The 25,755-nt window shown below is 46.4% G+C and overlaps 2 protein-coding genes across 6 annotated transcripts; one reads left to right on the top strand and one right to left on the bottom strand.

The window, feature by feature from the left end:
* Positions 1 to 6,138: 6,138 nt before the first annotated feature.
* On the bottom strand, positions 6,139 to 25,741 carry LOC122365048 (mitochondrial import inner membrane translocase subunit Tim17-B-like). 4 transcript variants are annotated; one of them, XM_043336058.1, is made up of 2 exons: positions 25,720 to 25,741; positions 6,139 to 6,959 (listed from the first exon to the last, which is right to left on the bottom strand). In XM_043336058.1, the coding sequence occupies exon 2, from the start codon at positions 6,950 to 6,952 to the stop codon at positions 6,461 to 6,463; it is 492 nt and encodes a 163-aa protein (XP_043191993.1). In that variant the 5' UTR covers positions 6,953 to 6,959; positions 25,720 to 25,741; the 3' UTR covers positions 6,139 to 6,460. The 4 variants fall into 4 exon arrangements, with proteins under 4 accessions (XP_043191993.1, XP_043192137.1, XP_043192067.1 ...); XM_043336202.1 differs by lacking the exon at positions 25,720 to 25,741 and adding an exon at positions 8,266 to 8,343; XM_043336132.1 differs by lacking the exon at positions 25,720 to 25,741 and adding an exon at positions 8,248 to 8,254.
* On the top strand, positions 8,616 to 23,994 carry LOC122364850 (protein MTO1 homolog, mitochondrial-like). Of its 2 annotated transcripts, XM_043335732.1 has the most exons (16): positions 8,661 to 8,701; positions 8,872 to 9,019; positions 9,904 to 10,071; positions 10,287 to 10,405; positions 10,693 to 10,885; positions 11,346 to 11,522; positions 11,926 to 12,038; positions 13,065 to 13,210; positions 13,719 to 13,888; positions 14,223 to 14,386; positions 14,831 to 15,002; positions 16,575 to 16,737; positions 16,984 to 17,097; positions 21,415 to 21,525; positions 23,344 to 23,404; positions 23,688 to 23,994. In XM_043335732.1, exons 2-16 carry the CDS (start codon positions 9,013 to 9,015, stop codon positions 23,781 to 23,783), a joined length of 1,974 nt encoding a protein of 657 aa, XP_043191667.1. In that variant the 5' UTR covers positions 8,661 to 8,701; positions 8,872 to 9,012; the 3' UTR covers positions 23,784 to 23,994. The 2 variants fall into 2 exon arrangements, with proteins under 2 accessions (XP_043191596.1, XP_043191667.1); XM_043335661.1 differs by having other exon boundaries at positions 8,616 to 9,019.
* Positions 25,742 to 25,755: the final 14 nt, after the last annotated feature.

Raw genomic sequence — 25,755 nt, 5'->3', positions numbered from 1 at the left:
ATGTATTTTATATGATTCATTTTTTATGACAACAAGCTTCTGCCGAATCTGTTCTCGTCCAAGGCATGTCGAAACGAAAAATAGGCAGCACCGTACCTAACTGCGTACCTACATAGGTAGGTATATGCGTTTTAACTTTTACTCCACTTCACGGTTCATTCAATTAATTCATAAAACAAATGTCAACAAAATGAACAACCACTCAGTCTAAAGACAGTTGCTGCCTTGTTAGCATGGCCCGGAAGATTCTCGGCCTTCAGGCCAGCCTGGGTCATGGTATAGTGAGGACAAGTGATAACCAGCGTCAGGCATATACATAATTACACACATAGGTCACGATGATGCTTTCATCTAAGGTCAGGTCAAGTGACCTCTGACGGAAAGCTGCCGACCGCCAGCAGAATTTTTTAAAAACATTTTGTGCTTGTCTCCCCTTCGCTAAGCTGAACGGTCATATATGTACTTACTTGCAACATATCTATAGTCCTATGATTTATGAAGCCAGTATTTCTATGTCAGTGGCTGGAGAATGTCTGCGTGCTTGAATTAAACTGGACGAATTGAAAGTGTGTCTAGATTCATATGTACGATACAAATTTTCACTCGTTTTTTCGGAAAGACATCGATAAGGCTGTACGGTTTACAGTTTGCGTCTGCGATGCTCAAATATCCATATTCGGACAGCGCGATACGAGATAGCGTTTAATCCTAAAAAGGCGGCACACATGTATGACAACTTATATCCTAAGTAGCGCATACGCTTCACTGACCTCGCGATAAACATGAAATAAGCCCACCCTCTACCGTTTCGGAATCTGTCTGATAATCGGTTGTCGTTTTCCTCGATGTGGGTGCGACCCGACGTGGTGACGAGCGCCAATCTTGCGTGGCGACACACTTTCCTTCTTAGGACCGCACCTTTGATGAACACCTTCCAAACATGGTGCGAAGAAGCTTGAGCCTTGAGCCACCTTGCCTATCACCAATAAGCTATTGGCGACATGTGCTCGACGAACCGTGAGCTGTAAGAAAGTGGCACACGTGTATTTATTCGTCGATGATCAGTGGAGGTTTGTTAGGGATCAGTGGACGTTTTGCTGGCGATCAACGGACAGTTTGTCGATGGTAAACGCCCGGATAGTTTGTCAGCGATCAGCGGACGGTTTGTCAGCGACCAGCGGTGCGACAGCCCCTGAGAGCGCTGACCCAGCGTTTGACTCATATTGGACTATTGTTAGAACTCGTGTGCCGCAGAAGCTCCCACCAGTATCGTTACAGGGTGCCTGAGTGGTCTATTGTTCTTCAGATCGGGTCGAAGAGTAAATACGTGAAGCGCTGGGAGAGTGATTAAATACGCAGGGAGTGATCCCGTTTTTCCTGTTGTCCTGGCATCGTATCGGCCAAATTGTGAGCATTAGCCCATTCTTCAGTGGGCTGTCGGTCGGCTGTTTGGTTAGATGATTGGGGAAAGAGCGTCTTCGTATACAATGAAGTCAGCCGTTAGCTATTCTTTTAGCGATTTGGTTACATGAGGTGGAAATTGAGTGCACAAGTGCTTCCCTTTTGCATAAACTGCTAAGCTACCCGTCAGTAAATTGATGGATAATATGCGACTGTTACCGCCTAATGAGCCCTGGATTTTCCAGAGCTCAAGTTATATCTAATTCGGGATAATTATTGCCTATTGGTATAGTTTCTGTGGCAGTATAGTGAGCTCCTTTGTGTCGACCAGTTCGAAGACGACGGTGACAGGCCCTGAGAGCCTGAAGACGGCGTTTCTGACAGATTTGTCATTCGTTACGGAGCGAGCGAAGCGAGCGTAGTCTTTCCTTAGATTAACGGAAATTTCTGAATATGAGCGGCCGGCCGGCCGTGCGGACGCTTTTGCGAGGCTTATATCTCAGCAACCACTTGACCGATTTACACGCGGTAATTTTTGTAGGGTAGCTTCATTCCTTCTACCAAATATTGGACTATTTCCGATGCATGTGGGTGACCCCTTATGCACGTGCCACGTGCAAAACGAAGAGGTGTCAGTTTTGTAATTGTTGCAATATCTCGGTAACTGCTTGGCCGATTGCGCTGAAAGTTGGCATGTAGGTAGGCACCCACTAGGCACTGCATATCCATGTGCCAGAGTTGGGGTGCTGCTGCACGTGCGCACGTGCAGGGGTCGTTTCCAGATCTCGAGAACGGCTGGACCGATGGCACTCAAATTTGGTACATGGTTAGGGACCAGTTAGTAGGGTGCCGCGCACAAGTCAGTTGGGACCCATTTTGCACGTGCGCACGTGCAGGGTGCCGCTTCCAGATCTCGAGAACGGCTGGGCCGATTGTGCTCAAATTTGGCACATCGCTAGAGACCGGTTAGTAAGGTGCCGTGCACAAGTCAGTTGGAGGTACCCCCTCGAAATTTCGCACGTGCAGGGCCCACCCTCTCGCTCGCTCCGTTAGTCGCCCCAAAAGGCGTTATACTGGTGGTAAGGTATTCTGTTAGCTTCAGAAGTAGTAAAAACCAAATTACAAGACATACATATCGTTCTATTCTTGAAGTAAAATCAAACGTTTCGTCCCAGTGCGCGTCCTCTCGTCTTATACCGTGGCGAGGTATATCAATATGTGAGAAGCATCCTCGTCCCGGCCCCACCCAGGTGGTGTGGTGGTGCCGTTCTTTGACGCTTTGCACACGATAGCTACGAACACGTTATAGTTAGGATGGAGCCCCGCGAGTTGCTGGGGGGCATTAAACGCCCTCACTTTTTCGCCGTGATAGGTAATAAGTACCTATATCATATACGATATATCTAAAAAACGACTCGCCGCAGACATACCTGATTGATTATGGGCACTTGTAGGAAATTGATTGAAGCTTATTGCGACAAAATTTCAAAACAGAAAATCGATCGGTTAACCTTTGAGGTAGGTATCGAGGTTTTAGTGACGTCATGACTTCTGAGTTTTCGACCAAAACACGGCATATGCGCGAAAAATCACATAAAATCACAAAAGAGACGTATGTAGGTAAGTACTCAGACATGCCATAAACGTCATCAGGCTGCCAATGCTATGAACTTGATCAAATGGTCGTCTTCGATTTTTTATTATCGTTCAACATTTTCCAAAATTTTGAACTGAATGTTGGCAATTTCTCGTAACTACAGGGTGTCCCAAAATTAACCCGCGCCCCGCTGGGCTATTCAGCCATACGCGCCCTGCTGGGGGGGGGGGCAGATTCTGCCCCCCCCCCTGTCTAACTTCCGAACCGATGGTCGTAGAAAGACGGGGAAAACGGCAATCGAAAGCTCTCAGCAAGGCGGATCTTAAGAGCCCAAATTTTTTTGCTTAAGTAGGTCAGAGGTCAGGTCAAGGTCAGGTCAAGGGTACAAAATGCAAGTTTCTACAGTATCGGCCTTGCACCGTAGTTGCCGAAGAATGGACTGAGACTGATTGCCCAAAACGTGTCCTTAGACTACCAAGACAATATTCGTTGCACACAATGTCATTCAAAGGTCAAGGTCAAGGTCAGGTCAGGTCAGGTCAGGTCACCAAAAACAAAATATAGAAAAGGGCATGTGCGACACATGTTTTATGGGTCATTTTACTCATGGAATTCAATAAGCACACTCAATAAGTGATATGGACCCCCTCCGGATGAATTTCAGGTCGAGGTCAGGTCAAGGTCAGGTCAAGTGAGGTCAAATTTTGAAGTTGGTTGTTAAGGCCTAAAAAGGTGTGTATCCGATGCAGTTTTTCACGGCGAATCGAATGGTGCTATTTTTATTTCCGTACGAGGTCTAGAACTTCAAAAAAAAATCATTTTTCAAAATTTTTGTGTGTCGTGACGTCATAAAATTTTGAATAACTCCCACATTTTTGAACCGATTCTTCTAAAAATTGGTATGTAGGTGCACATAGACCACTTCTTTAACATATATTCTGGTTTTTTCGATAAACTCAAAATTTTGGATTTTATAAATATTTTTCAAAAAAAGTCAGTTTTTTGGAAAAATGTTTGGCCAAAATCAAAAATTTTCAAAAAACCGAGATAGCCATTTGATAGACAAAGTAGAATCACGTATAACCTTTTTTGTTACGTCTTGATTACTTTAAAAATGAAGACGTTAGCGGCGTTTGAAATTTTGCCGTTTTTTTAGGCGAAAATGGCGAACATGACGTCACTAAAACGTCAATTTCTCAAAAATTTTCCGACGGATTTCGCTCAAATTTTCAGGGAACGTGTAAAATCGATGTATGATAAGGTACTGAAAGTTTGACGTCGCTGGCGTAACGCGTTTAGAAGTTATTGGCGAAAAACGGGAGGGGGCAGATTCTGCCCCCCCCCCCCCAGCGGGGCGCGGGTTAATGTCACACCCTCCCACAACCATTGTTTTGCCTTCCACTGCGCAATATCAATATAATTTCACCGGTACTGGCTCCCAGACCATAGGTATTGGCTACATTCTAGTCATCGGACCTTCGAATTTTTGTGACCCCGAGGCCTGACCGGTCAAGGGAGGGGTGTACGGAGGTCATTTTCGGGGCAGTACCCAGCGCGCGCGGACCAGGTGTCCAGGATGGCGAAACTGCAGCAGTAGCGGCGGAACACCTTCAATTAAGGGGGGCACTGCCGACTTTTGGTCCCATTCATTCCATGCAACGCCCATAGGGCTAATGTTAAAATGCCAAAATCAAAGGGGGGCACGGTACCCCGGTGCCCTCCCCGTTCCGCCGCCTATGAACTGCAGAGCAAATCGTCCCGCAACGGGGCAGTCGGCATGGTTGCCGGTGGCATGACCCACGGCCAGGTCGCCGAGGTACCTACTGGGCATGAGTTGTCGCGCGATTTGGCGCTGGTTATCACGAACCGAACCTTATATCAAGAACCCGCCGAGCTTGCCATGCTTTTACATACCCATGCTGACACTAGGAATGGTGAACGTTCGACTAGACAGGACAACTGTTTGCGCCTCTCAGCCGTGCGCACAGCGACGGGGCAGCGCTGTTTTCAGTACCGCGCTGCTAGTCTCCTCAACTCCATGCCGGGAGACGCGAGAAATCTAGACCCCGCGGCATTTAAACGAGCTGTGAAACGTATTTTTACTCGGCGATGACTTACTCGTATATGCGTGACTGTGTGTGCGTGTGTGTCATTGTGTGTGTGTTTATGCGACATCATTGCCTTGCTCTTTTATTCATCTCTGACTAAGGACACGTAAAAGCTACGCGTTGCTGTAGAGTGTCTGCTATTGTCAAATACAAATACACGCGACAGAAGCGGATAGACGCCTGGGAACAAGCTAGGTCGCGGCGGGAAGACTTCCGCCAGCCGGGTATAGCGCAGATCGTCATCGCGAAGTGCGGAGCTAAAGACGGGCTTATCCACAAGGAAACTGGCAAGGAGGCTGATTGCCAACAGCCATCAAGTCTTCAAATTGATAATCCATCGGTACCGGAGGATGTCTCTAAAGCTGAAGCCCAACAAGCCACGTTTCCAGCCGAAAACTTCTGCTGAACATATCCAGGGCCCGCGCCCCGGCTCATCGAGCTAGAACGACGAAGGACTGGTACAGATCGAACTTCCCAGCATTCTGGGAGAAGGACAAATGGCCGGTGAATAGCCCCGACCTGTCGCCGATAGAAAATCTTTGGGCGATCGTCCTGTAAGAGGTGAGCAAAACGGCGCTAGGATAACCTGAACGCACGCTGACCAGGAACGTTCGATCTGTCTGGTCCAAGATTAGTCCACAGAAGCTAGACATGTTGATGTCTGATGTTCCGGACCGTATGCTTGCCCGCATCAGGGAGAAGGTGGGATACATATTGCATATGTAAGAAAAGCGCGCCTCTCATGTTTGTTATTTTCATGAAATTGACGCTGGAAAGGTGTGACATTATTTTTGGGACACCCTGTAGGTGCCTACTTCACGACCATGATGCATGCATTTCTTTTTTTTTACCGAACACAATTTCACGATTTCATACATCGGCTACCGGACAATACACGAATTCATTCATCGAACACCGAACGACAGAGCCCAACTGTGTTCATCCAGATGTCGCCACCATACCTCCCGCTCACGAGACGACGGCGAGTTGCATAGTTTCCGTTCCCCCTTCTCCCTAACAGAAGGAAGCAGCTGTCTGGTGGGAGGTATATTTTCATCAGGGATGCAATGCGATGACCACGTAGCCAGCTCGTCACAACACCAATGATCTGCTCCTAGTAGCGCGCCGTTGTAATGCCATTAAATATGGCATATTCTATACACTAGCCGTGCGAACGTCTGCGAAAATCGCTGACTAGCACGTCCGTATACTGAGACACATTCTAGGCAGATGATGTACAGTACCAGTAGACACGTACCATAAACATCGTCAAACATCATCAAAGAGTACAACACACGCCTCGGCTCGCGGGAGCCGAGTATCACAACAGAGCGCCTAGCCAGTCCGTGACCAGCTACAGGGTTTGTGCGCTGGGCGGCTGCCCCAGCTGGGACGGGTCCTCGATCTGCGGGTGGCCCGGCTTGAACTGCTCGGCCGATAGCCGGGTGAACAGGATGCCCACGCCCTCGATGAGCGCCAGCAGGACGCCGCCGATGACGGCACTGCCGGCCATGGCGGCGGCGCCGTTCCGCGCCGCCAGGATGCCGCCGGTGGCCGCGCCGCTGATGATGCTGTTCCACGGGTCCTCCTTCTTGCGCAGGTGCACCAGCGTGCAGTCGATGGTGGAGAACATGCCGCCCCAGACGGCGAAGTTGCCGCCGATGATGGGCGCGCGCGTTTTGACGGCCACCAGACTGCCGGCGGCGCGGCGCGCCAGGCCGCTCGGCGCGTTCCGGAAGCCTTTGATGGAGTGGAAGACGGCGCCGCCGATACAGCCCATGGTGAAGGCTCCGCCGCAGTCGTCCAGAATCCGCCACGGGCACGGCTCGCGCGAGTATTCCTCCATCGTATGTCTGAGGGGTCGTAGTGTGCCATATCAGCTGAGTTATTTTAATGTCCCAGTGACAATGATATATCACAGGATGAGGATGACCTATAGTGCAGATTCTGTACTAAAAGTGATCTTTATTAGGTTGAATCTGAATGGCAAACACAACTACCAATTATATTACTCCTTACCTATCATTTAAAGCAAGAGCACATAGATTGAAAAAAAAAACAATTTTCTGTTGATAATTTCTCTACTTGTATCCCCCAATGTTTCCACAGTGTATTTTTTTTTAAATATAAGAAACTAATATCATTTAGCTGTTGCTTTTTTCTTATGATCAAACATGTGATAAAATTATCTAATACCACCTTTTATAAATTTCGTTACCTATCAATCAATTTCAATATCTCAGTTTCAATTAAGTTCTCTCAATCAACTTCAATTTGATCAGCTGCTGAAGCAATTATCATTTGAGCAGCTTGCTCTTGATTCTCATTGATATGTGAGAAATCTTGCTTCCCTATAACCATTAAGCTATGATTGCTTGAATAAGTAGGTAGGCATTCAGACTAACAAGGACCAAAGAAGATTGAGATGGACGCTTGAGCCCTGGCAGCTACGCGCCCTAATCCAACAAGAACAAGAAGACTAACAAGAAAAAAGTATGTTGGGTGAGAAGCAACAAATGTTCGCCAATTATGTTCTGTTCCACTCTTTTTGCTGCTTTTGATTTAAATTCCTGGCTCATCTCCATGAACTCAACTAATGGCAAGAAAATATTGCTTTAAACATTTAACTGTAACAGTCCCGACTTTATTTTATCATTCTTTACTTGACACTATAGGGCTAAGTCAATTCCAGTTACCAACTTACTAGCATTTTCATGTTAATTATAAGCTTTTGTAAGGGCTTTATGAAATCTAAGAAAATGTATCCATGTGGAGGGTCGTGTGCGGCTAATACACGCCTTTAGCTTGTAGGATAAATGATAACAATAACACGTCAAATATATATTTATAATATATTTATCCTAACTGTCTTGGATATTCTACATTTAGCTTGTAGCCCAAATGCTACCTACCGAAAATCCCTATCTGCAAACCTCATTTCATTTTAAGTGTTAATTAATGAAACTGTTTTTCCACAAACACAGATAATAAATAATTCACAAAGGTGGATAACTTCAAATTTACTTATCCACAGACCACAGGCCAAATCCCGACAAAAAAGAAAGATCAAACAGCAATAGCTTTCAGAAAAAAGACAATGAAACAAATAAAAAGGAGAAAAAGACACAATTCAAATTTTACAAGCCAAAAAACACTAACCTTTAATATGAAATTTAGTAGAAAAAAACTCCCAACCCGTCCACGGTCCAATGCTGGCACGAAAAAGGAGCGCAATATATGTCGCAAATGAAAAGAAGTGCATGTATGCTATGTGAAATTTTCATACCCATTTATTATTTATGACGTCATATAAAATTTCGATCTTTGATTGGTGTAACAGCTGGAGCAAGCAGAAAAACATGCAGTTGGTACCGAAAATTTGATACAAGTTTGCTGAAAAAGAGCTATTTTGCCACTAATAAATCAGAGGAGATAGTTATTGTTTGGTATCAGAAGTAAAAAAATATGATACAAATTCCATAGGAATAGATAAGTAGAAATGACGTAATAAACGTTAGATATATTTGTTGCACACTTGATAGCTTTACAACATTATCGGTGTTGGAAGGATTTATTCACGGCGGATATGTCGTCGGTTAGACAAGGCACTATGGTTTAGAATGCTTTTTATGTACCGAGCATTTGCCGAGCATAACAGTGTGCCACCAAAGTGCCACCACGGTATATAGAGAGTGCCACCAAAGTGCCACGCTCTAATTTTCATATGAATCTTAATATTTATCTTGATCTGAAAAAAATGTCCAGGCCAAACAGGTTATTTCAATTTTGACTGTTAAAGTACCGGGTGTTTGTGTTTAGAGAGTGACTGGTGAGAGATTGCACAATGATGTTTTATGATTCAAGAAATGATAAGCTTCAAACTGACTGAGCAATTAACTGCTGATAATGTCTGGTAAGACCTAGATGGATTTTGCTGAATGACAATGATAATTCCATTACGATTAAAGCAGGGCCCTGTACAAGTGTCTGCGGATGCTGCGGCTTCTGCGGCCAAAAAAGCGGAGCTTAGCTGGTGGCGAATCAGGCAAGAGCAGCTTTCTGGGATCACGTATCTCTTCCTGCAGCTCCTGCAGTCGCTCAGGAGTGGCAGTAGTGCCTTAAATGTTTATCTAAAAATTAGTACCTATCTGAATACAACTCCCTTTTCAAAAAGTGGCATTCTTATACTACACTAACTTTTGGATGGCACACATAATTCGCCCATCAGTAAGCAATGTACATTTGGCCTGGGTCCACCAATAAATGCTTTTATTAACTTCATCTAGAATTATCTTGCTTTTGGAACTGGAGGATATTTGGGCTGAGCATACCTATAAGAGCTGAGTTAAGAGGACACTCAATAGGCCATGTGTGATGAGAATGCATTGTTGATATGGAAGGAAAAGGAACTTGGATGGGTTTGAGAATGAGTTGAGTAGTCACAGTCACATATTATAATTTATATGGTTTTCCATTAGGCTATCAATTAGCTCATAAGCTATCCCTAGTTAATTTATTATTTTAATTCCATTCTATCTCATTCTGCTACCCATCAGTGGTGTTGGATGATTCTCATGCTGTTATACATTTTGATTTTGCTAGGTATTTCTACTTGGCAAGGCAATTGTTATTTGTTGGGATATGTAATCATTTGTAGCAGCAGCTCATAAGACTAATAAGCATAGACGCATACATTTATTGGGCATTTCACAACTTTTTCTTAGCCCCAGACCTGTTGAATCTATACAAAAATAAGATTGAGTGTTCTCTGAATCAGCCAGCTGCCTTTTTCCCCAGGTCTCCGGCGACTGTTGCACCACACGGCGCCCGGTCGTCAGCGGGCCGCGAGTACGAACTATGACGTCATCGTGGTGGGCGGCGGCCACGCGGGCTCCGAGGCTGCTGCGGCGGCGTCCAGGCTGGGGTGTCGTACCCTGCTGGTCACGCACAAAACGGCCACCATCGGTGAATATAGCTCCTAACATTGATGGTGATACGAACGCATTATGTCGTAATTTTTCAACGGATCCTCGTAAATTAATTTGAACGTACGGGAAACTAACCGATATATGCGATAATTACCACGAGACTGTGCTTTGAACCAGAATATGTGGATAGAAGATAGGGACTTCAGTGATATAGTTTGTTTAAGCTTGGCTTAAATGTTGCGATGTTTGCAGGGGAGATGTCATGCAACCCATCGTTCGGTGGCATCGGCAAGGGCCACCTGATGAAGGAAATTGACGCGCTAGACGGCATTTGCGCCAAAGTCTGTGATCTCTCCGGCGTACAATACAAGGTGAGCACAACCCGTACATATTCGGAAAAGTTAATGTTTTGTGTGTGCATGATATTATTCTTAGTCGTTAAAATGCACAAACGGTGGAGAAAACATTCGTTATAATTTTTAACGGGCTTCGAAAATCGAACACCATTTACCGCTAGTCGCTACGTAGCCAAGGAGGCGAATGTGTGAGTTATAAGGCGCCACCCATCTACTTAGTGTTTTGAGTAGGCAACGGCCTCTGCGTGACTTCATTCAATCGTACTTTATGATCCTCCCACTGATATTTATCTCCCCCGCAGGTTCTGAACCGTCGTAAGGGCCCGGCGGTGTGGGGTCCGCGTGCGCAGATCGACCGCAGTCTGTACCGGCGTCACCTGCAGAAGGAGCTGCTGTCGACGCCCGGTCTGCAGGTGCTGGAGGCGTCGGTGGACGACCTGGTACTCAGTGACGGCGAGCGGCCCGGTACGGCCGTCTGTACAGGGGTCCGGACAGGTACGGAGAACGGAGGCGGCCGGATATAGAGTTCGTCTTGGAATGAATGAATGAATGAATGAATTAATTAATTAATTAATTAATTAATTAATACATGAATGAAAGAATGAGTGAGTGAATGAATGAATCAATCAATAAATGAATGAATGAATGGACGATTTCTTGACGTTGTAAGTTGCAAAAATTGTTAAGCAATGAAATAAAGAAATTCATGCTGACTGATCTTAACACCTTTTTTCCCAGCTTATGCTGGTTGACTGACTAACATGTAATTTGCTGAAGATCAGATAGATGGGATTTGGAAGCGTTTGCTTAGGTACATGCATAGAATATGATTTAATCGCATAGTCGTTAAGAACTGAAGCATACCAATTGCTGATCCCCGACACCAGCGCTGCCCTTATAGCACTGCAACACACTGTGGGCTGACCTTTGACCTCCCCGCCCCTCGTTCCTGCAGGGGACGGCCGGCAGCTGAGCGCCCCCTCCGTGGTGCTCACTGCCGGTACCTTTCTGCGCGGTCAGATCAGTATCGGTACCGACCAGTGGCCGGCCGGCAGAGTCGGCGACAAGCCGGCCATCCACCTGGCTCAGGCGCTGGAGAGACTCCAGTTCCGAATGGGACGGCTCAAAACTGGTGGGTGGCTGGAGGGGACAGTGGGGTCATAAGTCGAACACGTCTGGGAATGGGTATGCCTATTCATCCCGCTTAGGGACTAGCCCACTTCTCAAACGTTTTTCGTAGTCGTGGACGTGTCCTAAGTTGAGTTCGTTGCCGATTGTCGAAATCGAAGTAGTTTGAGCCTTAGCTGAAATGTTTTGTCACTCACCCGAAACGTGTCAAATAAGCCTTCGATTATTAGGCTACCACGGGGTATTTCGTTTCACTCACGTGATTGGGAAATGAGCTGCTGATATGTTACGTAACAACTCACTGCATTAGAATTCAGGGGAACCCCTGTCCAGTGTCCACCAAGCCAGAGATGTAGTAGGGGAACGGAGATACAAGATGTAATCAAGTTCATCCTGACCTCTGATAGGAACACCCCCGCGGGTGTTGAAGCGGAGTATCGACTTCAGTCGCCTGCAGGCACACTGGGGCGACGCTGAGCCCCAGCCGTTCTCCTTCATGAACGACTCCGTCTGGCTAAAGGTAGGTCTGGATCTCAACGACTCCGTCTGGCTAAAGGTAGGTGGCGCTATCGAGGTAGTTGGTCAACCGGGTGGCGCCACTGAGTGTGAAACAGCGTCAGCCGACTCCCGGGCGCTCGGTAATCTTGAGTGAAGCTAAAAGCTAAGTTTACAGAAGTGCTCAATTTTATGGAGGTGTAATTTCAGCTGGTAATTGCACTGAAGGGTTAGGCGCGCAGCAGTAAGCAGACCTTGTTCCAGAGAACCACTTAATGTATGATGTCGTATGATAGACAACCAGGCATCGTTAAAATCCTTTTTGAAAGGATTGCATTCCCAATCCACATTCCTAGTGCCGAAGTGGATTGCATTCCTCCCCGCAATCCCCTTTTTTCACTTGGATTGTGATCAAATCCGCAATCCTTTTTTGCAATCCTGTTGTATTATTATGTGCACTAGTGGATCTGGGGGAGGGAGGGGGGCATAGGGCCGTGCCTCCATCCCCAAATCACCCATTTCTAGTACCTAGTCTTGCGAGTAATTCCTATCTAAGGGCGGCACAGGTATTTTATGGGAAATATTTTCTGCCTCAAACACCCCCACATTTAAACTTCTACCCAACCAGTGTTTTATATTTTTAAAACTCGCCCTCAAATAGGTACGTAATTTTGCCCTTCCTATGTAGTTCATCAGCGTATATTATTTTGAGCGTTTAAATTAAAAGCGTTTAAATTATTTCAAGTTTCGAATTTTGATGTAAGGCCCTTGATAGCAAAGTACATTAAGCCGATGAAGCCGATCTCATAATTTTCAATCGCAACAAACTGCATTTCAAAGCACTAATCAAACACAATCCGGATTGGATTGCAAAAAAATGGAAGTATGATGCAATCCAATCCGCAATCAAATCCTGTTTTTTGGAATGGATTTCAAATCCAGGTGCAATCCACCAGAAAGGAATGCAATCAGGATTTTGCAATCCTGCAATCACAATCCTACCGATGCCTGTAGACGACATTGAATGCTGTATCGTGTCCTTGTTTGGCAGCCGGAGGACCAGCTGCCCTGTCACATGACCTTCACGACGTCCGAGGTGGGTGACATCGTCAGGAGCTCGCTGGATCGGAACCTCCACGTCAAGGAGGAGATCAACGGACCGCGCTACTGTCCCTCCATCGAGTCCAAAATACTCCGGTGGGTAGTCGGCCGTCTGGTAATCTATGTCCGAAAGGTGATGATGGCACCGTGGTTAAAATATTCATTCACCTTCGTCGTAGCTGTGATGATTTCCTGCAATTCTTATCAAATATAAGGTGCAATTAAATTATTCATTTACTTTTGACGTAGCTACGAAAATTGTATGTTTGTTATTTATACTGCTATTTTCGCGGTCATTTCATCAACGATGGTACCATTATATAATTATTCATTTACTTTCGTGGTAGTTACGGTAATTTCCTGCAATTCGTATCAAATATTAGGTGTAATTAAATTATTCATTCACTTTCGTTGGAGCTACGAAAATTTCCTGCAATTCTGATCAAATATACATAGGTATTTATTTACTAGCATTCGCTACAGTATTGCAGCCCGTTCTAACTCTTGTGCCGTTTGCTTTGCTGTGCCTTTGTTCTGAGTGCGTTTTATTGAACGATGAGTACATCACCCCAATTACCATTCGTGCTCCGCTCTGTTGGTCCAGTTTCGGCGACCGGAGTCACCAGGTGTGGCTGGAGCCGGAGGGTCTGCCCACCGACCCGGACTCCGACCTCATCTACACACAGGGCCTCTCGTGCACCATGCCGGAGGAGCTGCAGCTGAAGATGCTGCACCAGCTGCCTGGCCTGGAGCGGTGTACCATGGTCAGACCAGGTGGGAAACGGACCCGCATCGGCGGGTAGCTTGGTACGGAAGGAACACCTCTGTCACATACCGATGGCTAGTGGGCTGTATTCGTCCATAGCATTGCAGCACTTATTGCTATATATTATTATTGTTGCAGGTGTATGTGCTGCGAATTCGTGATTGCAATTTCGTGGGCCCCCCACTCCGACCTTATCTTTCGCATTCCGTATGTCGCTATGCAATTAGGGCGAAAGTTTTGTTTAGGTCATCGTCAAAAGATGAGGTTCTTATGAACCTATGGAGCGCCTTTCTCTGGCTTCAATTTGAACATTGCTCATCTCACAGCACCATCCCTGTACAGGTTACGGTGTCGAGTACGACTACATCGACCCGCGCGAGCTGCATCCCAGTCTGGAGACGCGGCGGGTGCGGGGTCTGTACCTGGCCGGCCAGGTGAACGGGACGACGGGGTACGAGGAGGCGGCCGCACAGGGGCTCATCGCCGGGATCAACGCCGCCAGACAGGTGGGTTAAAACGGAGGCGGGGAAGCACAGATAGGTGGGTCTGAGGCAGCGGGGACTGGGGAGACTAGCTGAAGATCGAGAGCTGATGGTGATGGGAGAGGAGGATACAGCTACCGCTGGGTGCTGATGGGTGTCTGAAAAGGGAGCTGATGCTTGATATCGTGTATAACAGCATAATGCTGTTACGCTGTATATCATCCATCAGTATCACAATCAGTGGAGGTAAATGTTTATGGTAAATGGTAAATGGTTAATTATTGAAGTTGGCGGGGTTGGGTGCCGTTCCCTCTAGGTCTACTTTCCAACACAGCTGTTGAACGTAGTGCTATTTCTCATGGACTGATTTTCTTCAGAGATGTTCTTCAGCTTTCACCTTCCTACCGATGAGTCAGCTGAGGACCGGTTTCCCAACTGACCGTTTCGCCCCGCCCTGTCTCTCTCCAGTCCCGCGGCTCTCCCGCGATGACTCTGGACCGCACCGAGGGCTACATCGGCGTGCTGATCGACGACCTCACCGTGCAGGGCACCACCGAGCCGTACCGCATGTTCACCTCTCGCGCAGAGTTCAGACTCACCCTGCGGCCCGACAACGCCGACCTCCGACTCACCGAGAAAGGTGAGCGCTCTGAGAGGGCGGCGACGTTGTGGATAAACCTCAAACACTGGGCCGAGTGTGTCGGATAGGATGTTTAGACCATTGCTACTCTCCTCTTGCGGCCAGACTGTATCTAGGAATGGGAAAGGGCGTCGGGAATTGTCTATTAGTGTCCGCCGGCTACCTAACCGGATGCGGCCTGATCGCCGATATTGGCGTACCCTAAAGCCCCGACTAACAAACAATAATGATTGCTGCGGCCATTCTCTGCAGAGGACGACAATCGCCGCATGTAGTGGTCGCACTCAGATGCTGAATATGTCGTAGGCATCGGCTGAAATCCGGCATTTCATGAAATGCCTAACCTTGAACCTGCTTGCACCTACATAGCATATCAAACCATTAGACCTAGCCTTACGTGTTATTACGGAGCGAGCGAAGCGAGCGGAGTCTTACGTAGAATAACGGAAATTTCTTAGTATGAGCGGCCGGCCGTGGTCACGCTTTTGCGAGGCTTATATCTCAGCAACCACTTGACCGATTTATACGCGGTAATTTTTGTAGGGTAGCTTCATTCCTTCTACCAAGTATTGGACTATTCCCGATGCATGTGGGTGACCCCTTATGCACGTGCCACGTGCAAAACGAAGAGGTGTCACTTTTGCAATTGTTGCAATATCTCGGTAACTACTTGGCCGATTGCGCTGAAAGTTGGCATGTAGGTAGGCACCCACTAGGCAATACATATCCATGTGCCAGAGTTGAGGTGCTGCTGCACGTGCGCACGTGCAGGGGTCGATTCCAGATCTCGAGAACGGCTGGACCGATGGCGCTCAAATTTGGTACATGGTTAGGGACCGGTTAGTAGGGTGCCGTGCAAAAGTCAGTTGGGACCCATTTTGCACGTGCGCACGTGCACTGTGCAGGGTGCCGCTTCCAGATCTCGAGAACGGCTGGGCCGATTGTGCTCAAATTTGGCACATCGCTAAAGACCGGCTAGTAGGGTGCCGTGCACAAGTCAGCTGGAGGTACCCCCTCGAAATTTCGCACGTGCAAGGCTCACCCTCTCGCTCGCTCCGTTAGTCGCCACAAAAGGCGTTATACTGGTGTGAAAAGTAAATTGGTTAGATAAGGTTAGGTTACATTAGGTAAGGTCGGGTTAGGTGTTGTTGTTTAGGTTTGGTGCTGAGCCAGCGCCAAATAATGCAACCCAAACATGGGATGAAATCCGGCATTTCATGAAAAGCCTAGGCTTTCCACGTAAAGCCTGGACATTTCAAGAAATGCCGGATTTCACCTGATGCCTACGACAAATACAAAGAACAGGTTACTACCGAGGGTTGTACGCTCGGACAATTCTTACTAATGCGAAATGCTAGCCAGCGGGACACACGGTGACAAACAATTTAAACGGTTGTCCGCAGAGACATGACGTGATGATAGCTCACAAACTACCCTCACTAGACCACTACTACGACCCATGCATTAAACATGTTCCTTGATGCGTCGACGCGCATCCATGCATAAACCATACAACACGATACCAATGTGTCACTGTGTCACCTTCAGCGTAGCGATTGTCGTCTCCCTCAGGATACCGTCATGGTGTTGTCGGGGAGCGCCGCTACGGCCACCTCTGCGCCACGCGGGACCGTCTACAGGAGGTGTCGGTGGCCCTGCAGGAGCACCGGCTAACGCTGACCGAGTGGAGACGACGCCTGAGGCTGCCGGCCGGCTCCAGCGCCGGACAGAAGTCGTGAGTTCGAGGGAGTGGGGTTTGGTGACTGACGGGTATAGGAAGCCGCCGGCAGTATCATGCCTGCTTTTTTAACAGTAGTTTTGTATGAACACCGTGGACGGGACACCTTACCGCTTACCGATCGCTCAACGTTTACGGAAAATTTTACGGCTCTCGTAATGGTTCTTACCACACTTTGTCGTCACTTTAGCTTCGTTTAATGCTATGTGTGTTATCTAATCATGCGTTATTATTTTTTTACAGTGCGTTTGATCTTCTTGGAGTTGGCAATGAGGGTGTGCAGCTGAGTCAGATCCTGGAGGCCTTCCCCGAGCGCTACTCTGCGTTAGGAGACGTGGATCCGCGGCTTCACGCTCGGTTAGTCCAACACTGGCATTTTACACTCTTAGTTAGTATCCTCCGAGAGGTACTCTCAGTGCAGGGCGGGTATCCGCGGCTGTACACTCAGTTACTCAAAAACTTTGCCGTTTCACACTCTGATGAATTGTATGTGACTGTCGGTGTCCTACAGCAAAATTATAGGAGCACTGCTAACTCTGCATAACTTTGTCTTAGGATCATATTTGACGGTTCACAAACTCCGATATAACGTTGATGAAAATAGTAACCGAAGGTTTGTTGTCAATAGTTAAAACACTATTCTTTAGAATTGTGTTTTTCTATTGAAAAACAAATCTGATTTCCCTGACAATTTGGCAAAAGCTGCCTGAGATCAGTACAACTTGATGCTCGAGAAAACGGCTGTTCCAAAAATTCTGATTTTTTCAGGATTTCCAGTGGGTAGGCATATTGTGATGTGACGTTATGTTTATTTCGCATTTCACGCTTGAATATCGGCAACTTTTTGGTTAGCTAGCGTCCTATTCGCTAAGGGTTGTTGAGTTATGTTATCTCTGAACTCGACGTTATTGCTGACATTATTTCAAACTTACTGGCCTCATATTTGCCCAGCGCTTTCAGAACTAGCTCTTTGATGCCAGTTCTGAAACCATTGATAGGATCTACCCGCATAACCTTTTAAAACATGTGCTCAAATCCCACACAATGTGGGCAATCCTGTCATGAAACTGCATCGGGCACCCTATAACTAATGCATGAACCTTTTAAATATACATTGACCGACGCTGAAGCTGCGCATTCCCGCTTACATCTGTTATCGCTACCGCGACACCTTTTCCCCTCGCCGTGGTAATTATCGTCACCGCAAGGTTCGTCAGCGCTGTTCAATAATGCATTGCGGCGGTTGCTAACTGCTTTGGGGTTTGCTAATGCACCTTGATGCCAGTCTGTTGTGTGTAATAGCCAGACAGTGGGTATCACAATGATTATATAACTGCAGGGACTGCGGTGCGAGAATAGGGTTGGGACCTATCTGCATGCTCTGTATGTTTTGGTAAAATAAAAAAGCTCAGAATTTTTAATGATTTAATTTAAAATCACTTTGTTAAAAAAATGCCTAGTTAGTTCAGAAATTAATTATTTGTGGCTGAAAACAACTTGCTTCTGATTGGTCGGGCTAATCATGACGTCACATGTAGGTATATAACTGTCTGTATATTTGGCGCAGTTGAGACATACATTTTCTATTTTTCCTATGGTAAATCGGAGTGATTGGTCGTGTTTTCAGTGTCTCTTTATTTTGCGCTGGTATTGCGTGGCTAAGAAGTTTTATCAAGAATGGCATATACTAAAATGTTCCTTTAATAATGGAGCTTCAATATCTGTGAGTTTTATTGGCAAGCGAAAACTGATTTCGCTGTTATTTTATCTGGAAATTACTCATTTTTTTAGGTCAATATTCAAAATATTTTACGGGAACAAGTTGGCACTTTTCTTGATTTTTGCACTCAAATCGCGTGCGATTCAACTGTATTGGAACTTACAAAGAAGCTTGGTGATTAATTAACTGCGTTGTTATGGCACTGTTTGCAAAGCATGGATAATGAAACTCTGCCAAAGACTTAGCTACATAGCAATGCCTCAAGTAATACGCAGGAGGGACAGAATTCAGAGTCCGATCGAGAAGAATCGGTGCAAATGCTACGAAGACCAGGCAGCTCTGATACAATAGCTAGTCGTCTCACTACTCTCACTCCATTAGACCAGCTGATTCCTGACAGCACCGACTCGGATGCAAAGATGGAGCTCATCTTCCAAGCCAGAAACCAGTTCTTTGATGGAAGATGTGATGCTGCCTCTGTCTCTGCTTTGTTGGCCACTTTGGACGGGGCGGAGCTCCGCTCCTTGCGTGAGTGGTTATTCGCCTGTCATCCAGAAATAGTTCCTTCGTTTGCTGGCCGTTCCCTGATAAGGTGCAATACGGGGAGCTGTAATCAGGGAAGTAACTTTCCACATGAAAGGGGTGCAGGTGCACCCCCGTCCCCCATCCACTAGAAGTGCACCCCCATAGGCTAAGCGGCGCCCCACACGCCGCCCCACACGATTAGCTCTAGAGCAGATGGCGAGGGTGATTTCTCGGCTACATTCCATCTCGGCGTCGTGATGCTTGTGGGCTTGGAAAGCGTCCAGTCGTATGTAGGGTAGTGTAGGGGTAGGGTTGAGTTCAATAAGGTCCTTACATTTGAAAGGTTTGAACAACCCGCAATCAGCACAACATACCACAAGTTAAATAAAAAACTACCAAACTCCGCCCAACTAATATTAATAAACATTACAGCCAAACTAATGGCCTAAATAAAAATATATCTCAAATCCTAACAGTTATCGCAGGTGATGGCGCCATGAGTTGCTATTATCCAAAACAGGTGCAAATAAACATGTTTGTATGTCCTATGTATGTATGTTTGTTTTAAAAACGTTGCAGCGGCGCTGGGAACTGCAGTCTTAGATCTGGGTATGTTTGGCATCTGCAACTCTTCATATACACATTAACCCTATTTCGGACGGGGAGACCTTTCAGGATTTTCTTGTACAATTGTCAAACGCCGCGAGACATTCAGCTCATATTTGGTGACTTTTCCTAAATGCTCATTGCGCACATCTCAGCAAAAAAAAAAAAAAAAAATGCCGGGTCAGGTCAGGTCAGGTAACCAGAGCGGGTTTGCTGACCCCACCTCAGAAAAGTTTGCAAACACGTCAGAGCTTGAGCTTTTCACGAAGTTATTTCCTCTCATCAAGTCTTCAAAACAGTACCTGCAGTATGTGTCGTTTGTATATCTCAGAATTTTTGATCTGTGACCTGAGGCTAGGTCAGAGTCGTGACCTTTACATTGCAAGCCTATGGAAAAGTATTGAAATGCGACCTGCACCTCGAGTAAACGAGTCAAAACCACCCAATTCTTTAAGAATTATGACAAATTATCTTATCTGTAATGATCCAGGTGCCATTTACTGACAGGGACACCGGAGAGGGTTATCTGAGCCGAGATCATGTGAGGTGATATCTACCATACATCAATGCTCACAATACTTACAATATTGACAATGCTTTTGCTTACAACACTTACAATACTTACGATGAGACCAGCAAGCACTCTGCCGTTACAGTTCTAACTTCTGTTTCGAAAAACGACGTTACACACATTCGCTGCCAGCATAACATGTATTGTTTGACAGTAACAAAATACAATTGACATCTGAACCCCAAACGGACCGCCATCCACTCAAATTTTATAACCCTGACCGGTCAGGGGGCGAATGGAGGTCATTTCCTGGGCATTACACTCAGCCCTTGCACAAAATATCTCACCTCACAGAGATCATTACAACAATAGCACCGACTTGATAGTGGATTTCAAAGTACTTGCATCAGCTCTTCCTGCTATTGCAGACGATCATCTCCTCACAGGGTAATGTTGTTCGGGACATGAACGAAGATCGTTTTCGGAGTTTCATAAGTGCTACTGCAACAGCCTGGCACAAAACAGGACTTGTACGCTCTTCTCTGCACTTTGCCCTTCAGTATATCACAAAAGAATTGTTTAGAATCCATCTTACGCTTCTTTCACAGTCTCCCTTGCCACCGTAGGGCGTAGATAGATTGCTGTTGCTGGTAAGTTAAGGCACGGTAGATAGAAATTACCTCGGTTCTCAACGCCTTAAGTTATTTTCATAAAAAAGAACAAATAAATGATCAATAAGATGACAGGAATGTAAACATTTTAATCGTAAAGTAGTCCAAATATTGGAATGAGCTTTTGCTTTTCAGCATCCTCCGATTCATCATCTTTATCATTTGAAAATTCGAGGTACATAAAATGTTTATCACGCGCTCATGTTAAGTGGGAATATAGTACACGGCAGACACATCAATTTTTGACACTGAACATTTCATCCGTAAATGTTTTAGCATAATTTAAAGTTAAAAACAGCGCGAATGGCAGAGTGAAGCAAACAACATCTTTCACCCATTGATATAACATGTAATCTGTGGTGCGCCAGATGCGCCATTATTTGTCAACCGCAGAAGGTGACATGTGACGTAACAGCATCAAGAGCATCTTTTTCAAGAACTTTTCAAAACAAGTTTCCTATCTTTCTTCCCCCATTTCTCTCAGCTTATTGATTTTATGAGGCAATGGTATGCACCATAAATTCTGTGAAAATAGTTTGATCATTTTCATGCATTCTTAAAAAATCGAGTTCCCAACCCCAATTGTTTCGGTGTTTCACAATTCCCGTTAATGACGGTATGTTTGTGTGTGATGCCCACAGTGTGAAGATCGAGGCCCTGTACGCGTCTGCCAGCGAGGCCCAGCAGGCAGAGGTGGATCAGGTGCGCAGGGACGAGATGCTGCTGATTCCCGACGACCTCGACTACACGAGGTACGCTGAGCATTGAACGATGTGAGGTTAAAGGGACTATCCCACATTCTAAAATGTTGTTAAAACCAGTTAAATTGTGCCCGACTTTATAGATTGAATGACCAGGAACACGGTTCTGGCATTTATTTTTCATTAAACATCTTAGGCTTCCCATATTCCAAACACAAACTTTCAAATATGTGACGTCACAGCCCAAAATTTCCTCCTTCCCCAGGCCACATTACTGTCATAAAACTGATTCTTTTTACTCTGTAGGCACCACAGCAAAGTTCAGACCAAGTTTTAAGCGATTTTTCAACGAACAAACCCATTTAAAGGTAGTGTGCCACCTTTGAAAGATTTCCCGTTTTATTTTTCCTAGGATAAGAAGCTTCTGTTTTTACCTAATATCGCACAAAAAATCAAAAATGGGCCTGGAATAGTGCCTTTTTCGCCTAAAAGTTTATCGGTTTTTAGATTGTATAACAACTGTAGTGGGCTCACCTGCAAACAGGCGTCGGGCAACAATCGCGAATGCGGCGCACTTGTGACAATAAGCAAAGGTCATTATAGTGTTACGACCATACGACGTACGGTAATGAGTTATCAGCTGTCTAATCGTAGACAACACAATGTCGAGCCTTAAACTGTAAACCTGTATTGGTATTGTTTCTTAAATTTGGCTGTCGAACATTAATTCGTGGTTTGAAATATGATTTTATGTAAAATAATTGATATGAAACAGCCGTCTCTTAAGTTATGACCCCATTACACCACACGCAAGTGGCAGAAATGACAATGATCAGCTGACGCATTTTTCTTGGCCGAAGTCAGAGCGCGCGGCCCGACGCACCACGCGTATTTGGAAATTCCGACCTCGACGAGCATCAGAAGCCACCTAACAGGCGTGTTCGAAACCGCAGGAGATGATGATGAACGGGTTTATCGAAACTTGATTGGATAAGCCTATCGGTAATAGCGATTTTAGTGTGTGCATTTATTGTTCATAGTGGTGTGAAATGTGGTTGGGGTACGACCGACAACCCGTCGGGGCGAATTTCGCACTGGGGTACTCAAAATTTGAAGAATTTAAGACGTTTCCATAAGTTTTGAAGGTATGGATAAGTTCTAAAAATCCGGTTCTCCTTATCCGGGTCATTAACTCCATATGGTCCAAGAAAGCTGGCACACTACCTTTAAATCAGAATGACTAAAGTACGATGTGACGTCACACTAACGGTCGCTCCATGTTGAAGATAGGGACTTGTACAAGGCCCATTTTCAAATGAAGGGAACGAATTTCTTCAACACCAAGAGGCCGCGGGGGTTGCAACCTAGATAGATAGTGGTTTCTGAACCTCGCCGCAAACTTGGCTATCTCAACTCAAACCCCATGTTAAAGGTGGGATAGTCCCTTTAACGGCCTGATGCACAGCCTGGGCAAAGGTGGACGCTCGCAATGTCTGCGAAGGGTGGCGCTGTTGGTTTGAATAGAGGGCGGTCGTATGTAGTCAGTGAAGCTCAGTTGATGACGGGGCCAGCTTCGTATCCAATGTATACCTGGTATAAGCTGGCGTTATCAGATTTATTACAATCTATCGTAAAATGCAGCCCGTGAAGAAGCTGGTGACTTCACTTTTTCCACATTTTCTGCTCCAAGGGATTGTGATGAAAACATTTGCAACGCATAATTATAGTGTAACGGTATTTTGACAATCGAGTCTTAAAATAGTGTTTTATCACCCCCTAACATGCACTCATGCATCATGTCTTACACGCAAAGTCTGACCTAACCTACTAATTGACATGATATATTTTGACACATGTGCCTTATTTCAGTCACAAGATCTCAATATCTATGGAGGAGCGGGAGAAGCTCATGGCCAGTCGTCCGCAAACGGTAGGTAGCCTCAGCTCACTATTTGTGGTCCTATTGTTTGGTTGCGATTTAACTGATTCATGCAATCAGGCCTTTGTGCTAAGTTATATAATAATGTATGTGGATTTACTAGGAATGTTGATTCTGGTTCCGCACGATCTTCTGAAACTTTAAGTAGAGTCATGTGCTGTTTGTCGAGCCTCAGTGGTCTCGCTGTGCTGCGTTCGGCCATATAGTGTTATAGATAATATCGTATTAAATGTTTAACACTGACCGGCACCGCTAACCGCCGCGCCCCCGACAGATCGCGGCGGCCAGCAGGATCCCGGGCGTCACTCCTGCGGCCATCGTCCGTCTGCTCAACTATGTCCGACGCCGGCCGAGCGTGGCTCAGGCCTGAACCAGGTGCTCACCGCACGACACACTGCACACCGCGCACGCATCTGTGTGGTGCACGCGACTGCAGGCCTGATGGCAAGCCTTAAGTCACTGCAGCTACAATAAGTTATCGGCAATATGTGTGTGTGGCACTGAGAGGCAATGCACGTTACGCACTCAATGTTGTATTGTTGTGAGTGTTTTAGTGTCATATACATGGATTACAGATTGTGTTCATGTGTGTGATGTATTCACGGGTGATGTTCCAAACATACGGGCTTTAAAACGATCGTGGCCTGGCACAGTGTGGATATCGATATGTGAAGTCAAGACAGGCTAGTCGACGGGAAGTTATATTTTGCCAGCTATTTTTTTTTGTGCGTGGAGATAAAACACTAAGGTCGCATGAGGTCATTGGAGCTTTTCGTCAATATCTGTCAAACAAATTGAGCTAGTGAGTTCAGAAAGGCATCTAAGAAGCTCAAAATAAGCTGACGAATTTAATGATAGATTCACAATCTTCTTCCGCCCTCGACCAACTTCGGGACTTGAGCGGCTTGAACCTGATCTTGACCTGAGATCAACATTCAGGAATCAGGCTAGCATTTTCCAGAAACAGTAAATGCCGCAAACATATAAAATCATTCGACGCGGTTGAGCATCTCGGACGCGGTGACGCCAAAATCGCAGTCTCGCCTCCATTGTTAGCGAAGTAAGTTATCAAAAACTGAACTTTTGACCTAATCTACCGGCATTTGAAGTCTGGACTGACCTCAAAGGTCACCGTCCTGAGGCATGGAAGTTGGCCATACCGGTAGCCGAGTCTTGTAACGGCGCAAATGCTCATTGTCCCGCGGAGTTCTAGCTCAGTTAGGAGGGAAGCGGCAAGAAGGGGGAAGGGGTCTTAGTTCACACCCGCCTTTACTCGGCTCTCCTGATGCTGGCTTCGCTACTCCCCGGGATAGTCAACCCGGGCGGTGCCGATCATTTACGAAACAGAACCATAACACGAGTTTTGGCAGTTCGGAGGTCACTCTTCGCAAAATACCGTGTTGTGCCAGCGTGGACCTGTTGGTAGGCCAGTGTTCACCGGAGAATATTCATTCATTCATTCACATTTATTTTGCACCAAACATTGGCAAATTCCCAACAGCTAATAACAAACAATCATCAGAAATGACAAAACCGTCATGTGTCAGCACGGAGCTTAGGTCACAGGGGTCACGGCCCCCGATGGGACGTAGCAAGTCAGCAGTCGTAGTAGGCGACGCGAAGCTTGGCTGTTGTCCCTCATCAAGAAGCGGATGCTATCTGCCAGTCCGTCTGGGGCGCGCGATGGCGTCTGTGACTGCACGACCGTGCGGCAGCTGCCTCGAGCACGGCAGAGAAGTCGCTTCCGCACATGCGAGACAGTTGGAGAAGAAGAGAGTCGCCAAGCAAGTCGGGGCACATGGCCAACTTCGTCAGGCCCGAGAGGAATGCCTGCTGGAGAGTGGAGACGGTGTTCGGACCGCATAGCACCACTTGCAGCCCGGAAGCATGCCGACCGAATCAGCTCATGTGGTGGCCGGGGGATACCGGCAGCAGCGAGGAGCGCTGAGTGGTGGGCGCGGCGAGGCAGCCCCAGCGCCGTCTTGAGGGTCGCTGTCTGAGTGGCGTGCAGCTCTTCGATGTCAGCGCGAAGTTCCGAGTGTTTGCTACGTTAGTAAAGTTATCTTTGTTCCGACGTGCCACCGACTCTCGCCATGCTCGGGAGTCGAACCCGCACCGGGCGCTTGATCCATGTTTTGTGTTTGTTTACATTTCCTTTCGCGGGCCAGCTGTTTCTGCTGCGCCATTTTCGTCAACAGTTTTCCTTTACATCACAGTTTCTGCTTATCTTCTATACTAGTGACGTCATAGAATCTTACCTGCAAGCTGCGCTCTGATTGGTCAGGTAGTCACGAATGTCTGCTCACCATTGGTCGCCACTTGTAATATTGCATGACATCACA

Source organism: Amphibalanus amphitrite, unplaced genomic scaffold (genome assembly GCF_019059575.1).
Source record: "Amphibalanus amphitrite isolate SeventyFive unplaced genomic scaffold, NRLGWU_Aamphi_draft 000003F_arrow, whole genome shotgun sequence".
Lineage (NCBI taxonomy): Eukaryota > Metazoa > Arthropoda > Thecostraca > Balanomorpha > Balanidae > Amphibalanus > Amphibalanus amphitrite.
This window is presented reverse-complemented; position numbering and strand designations above follow the sequence as displayed.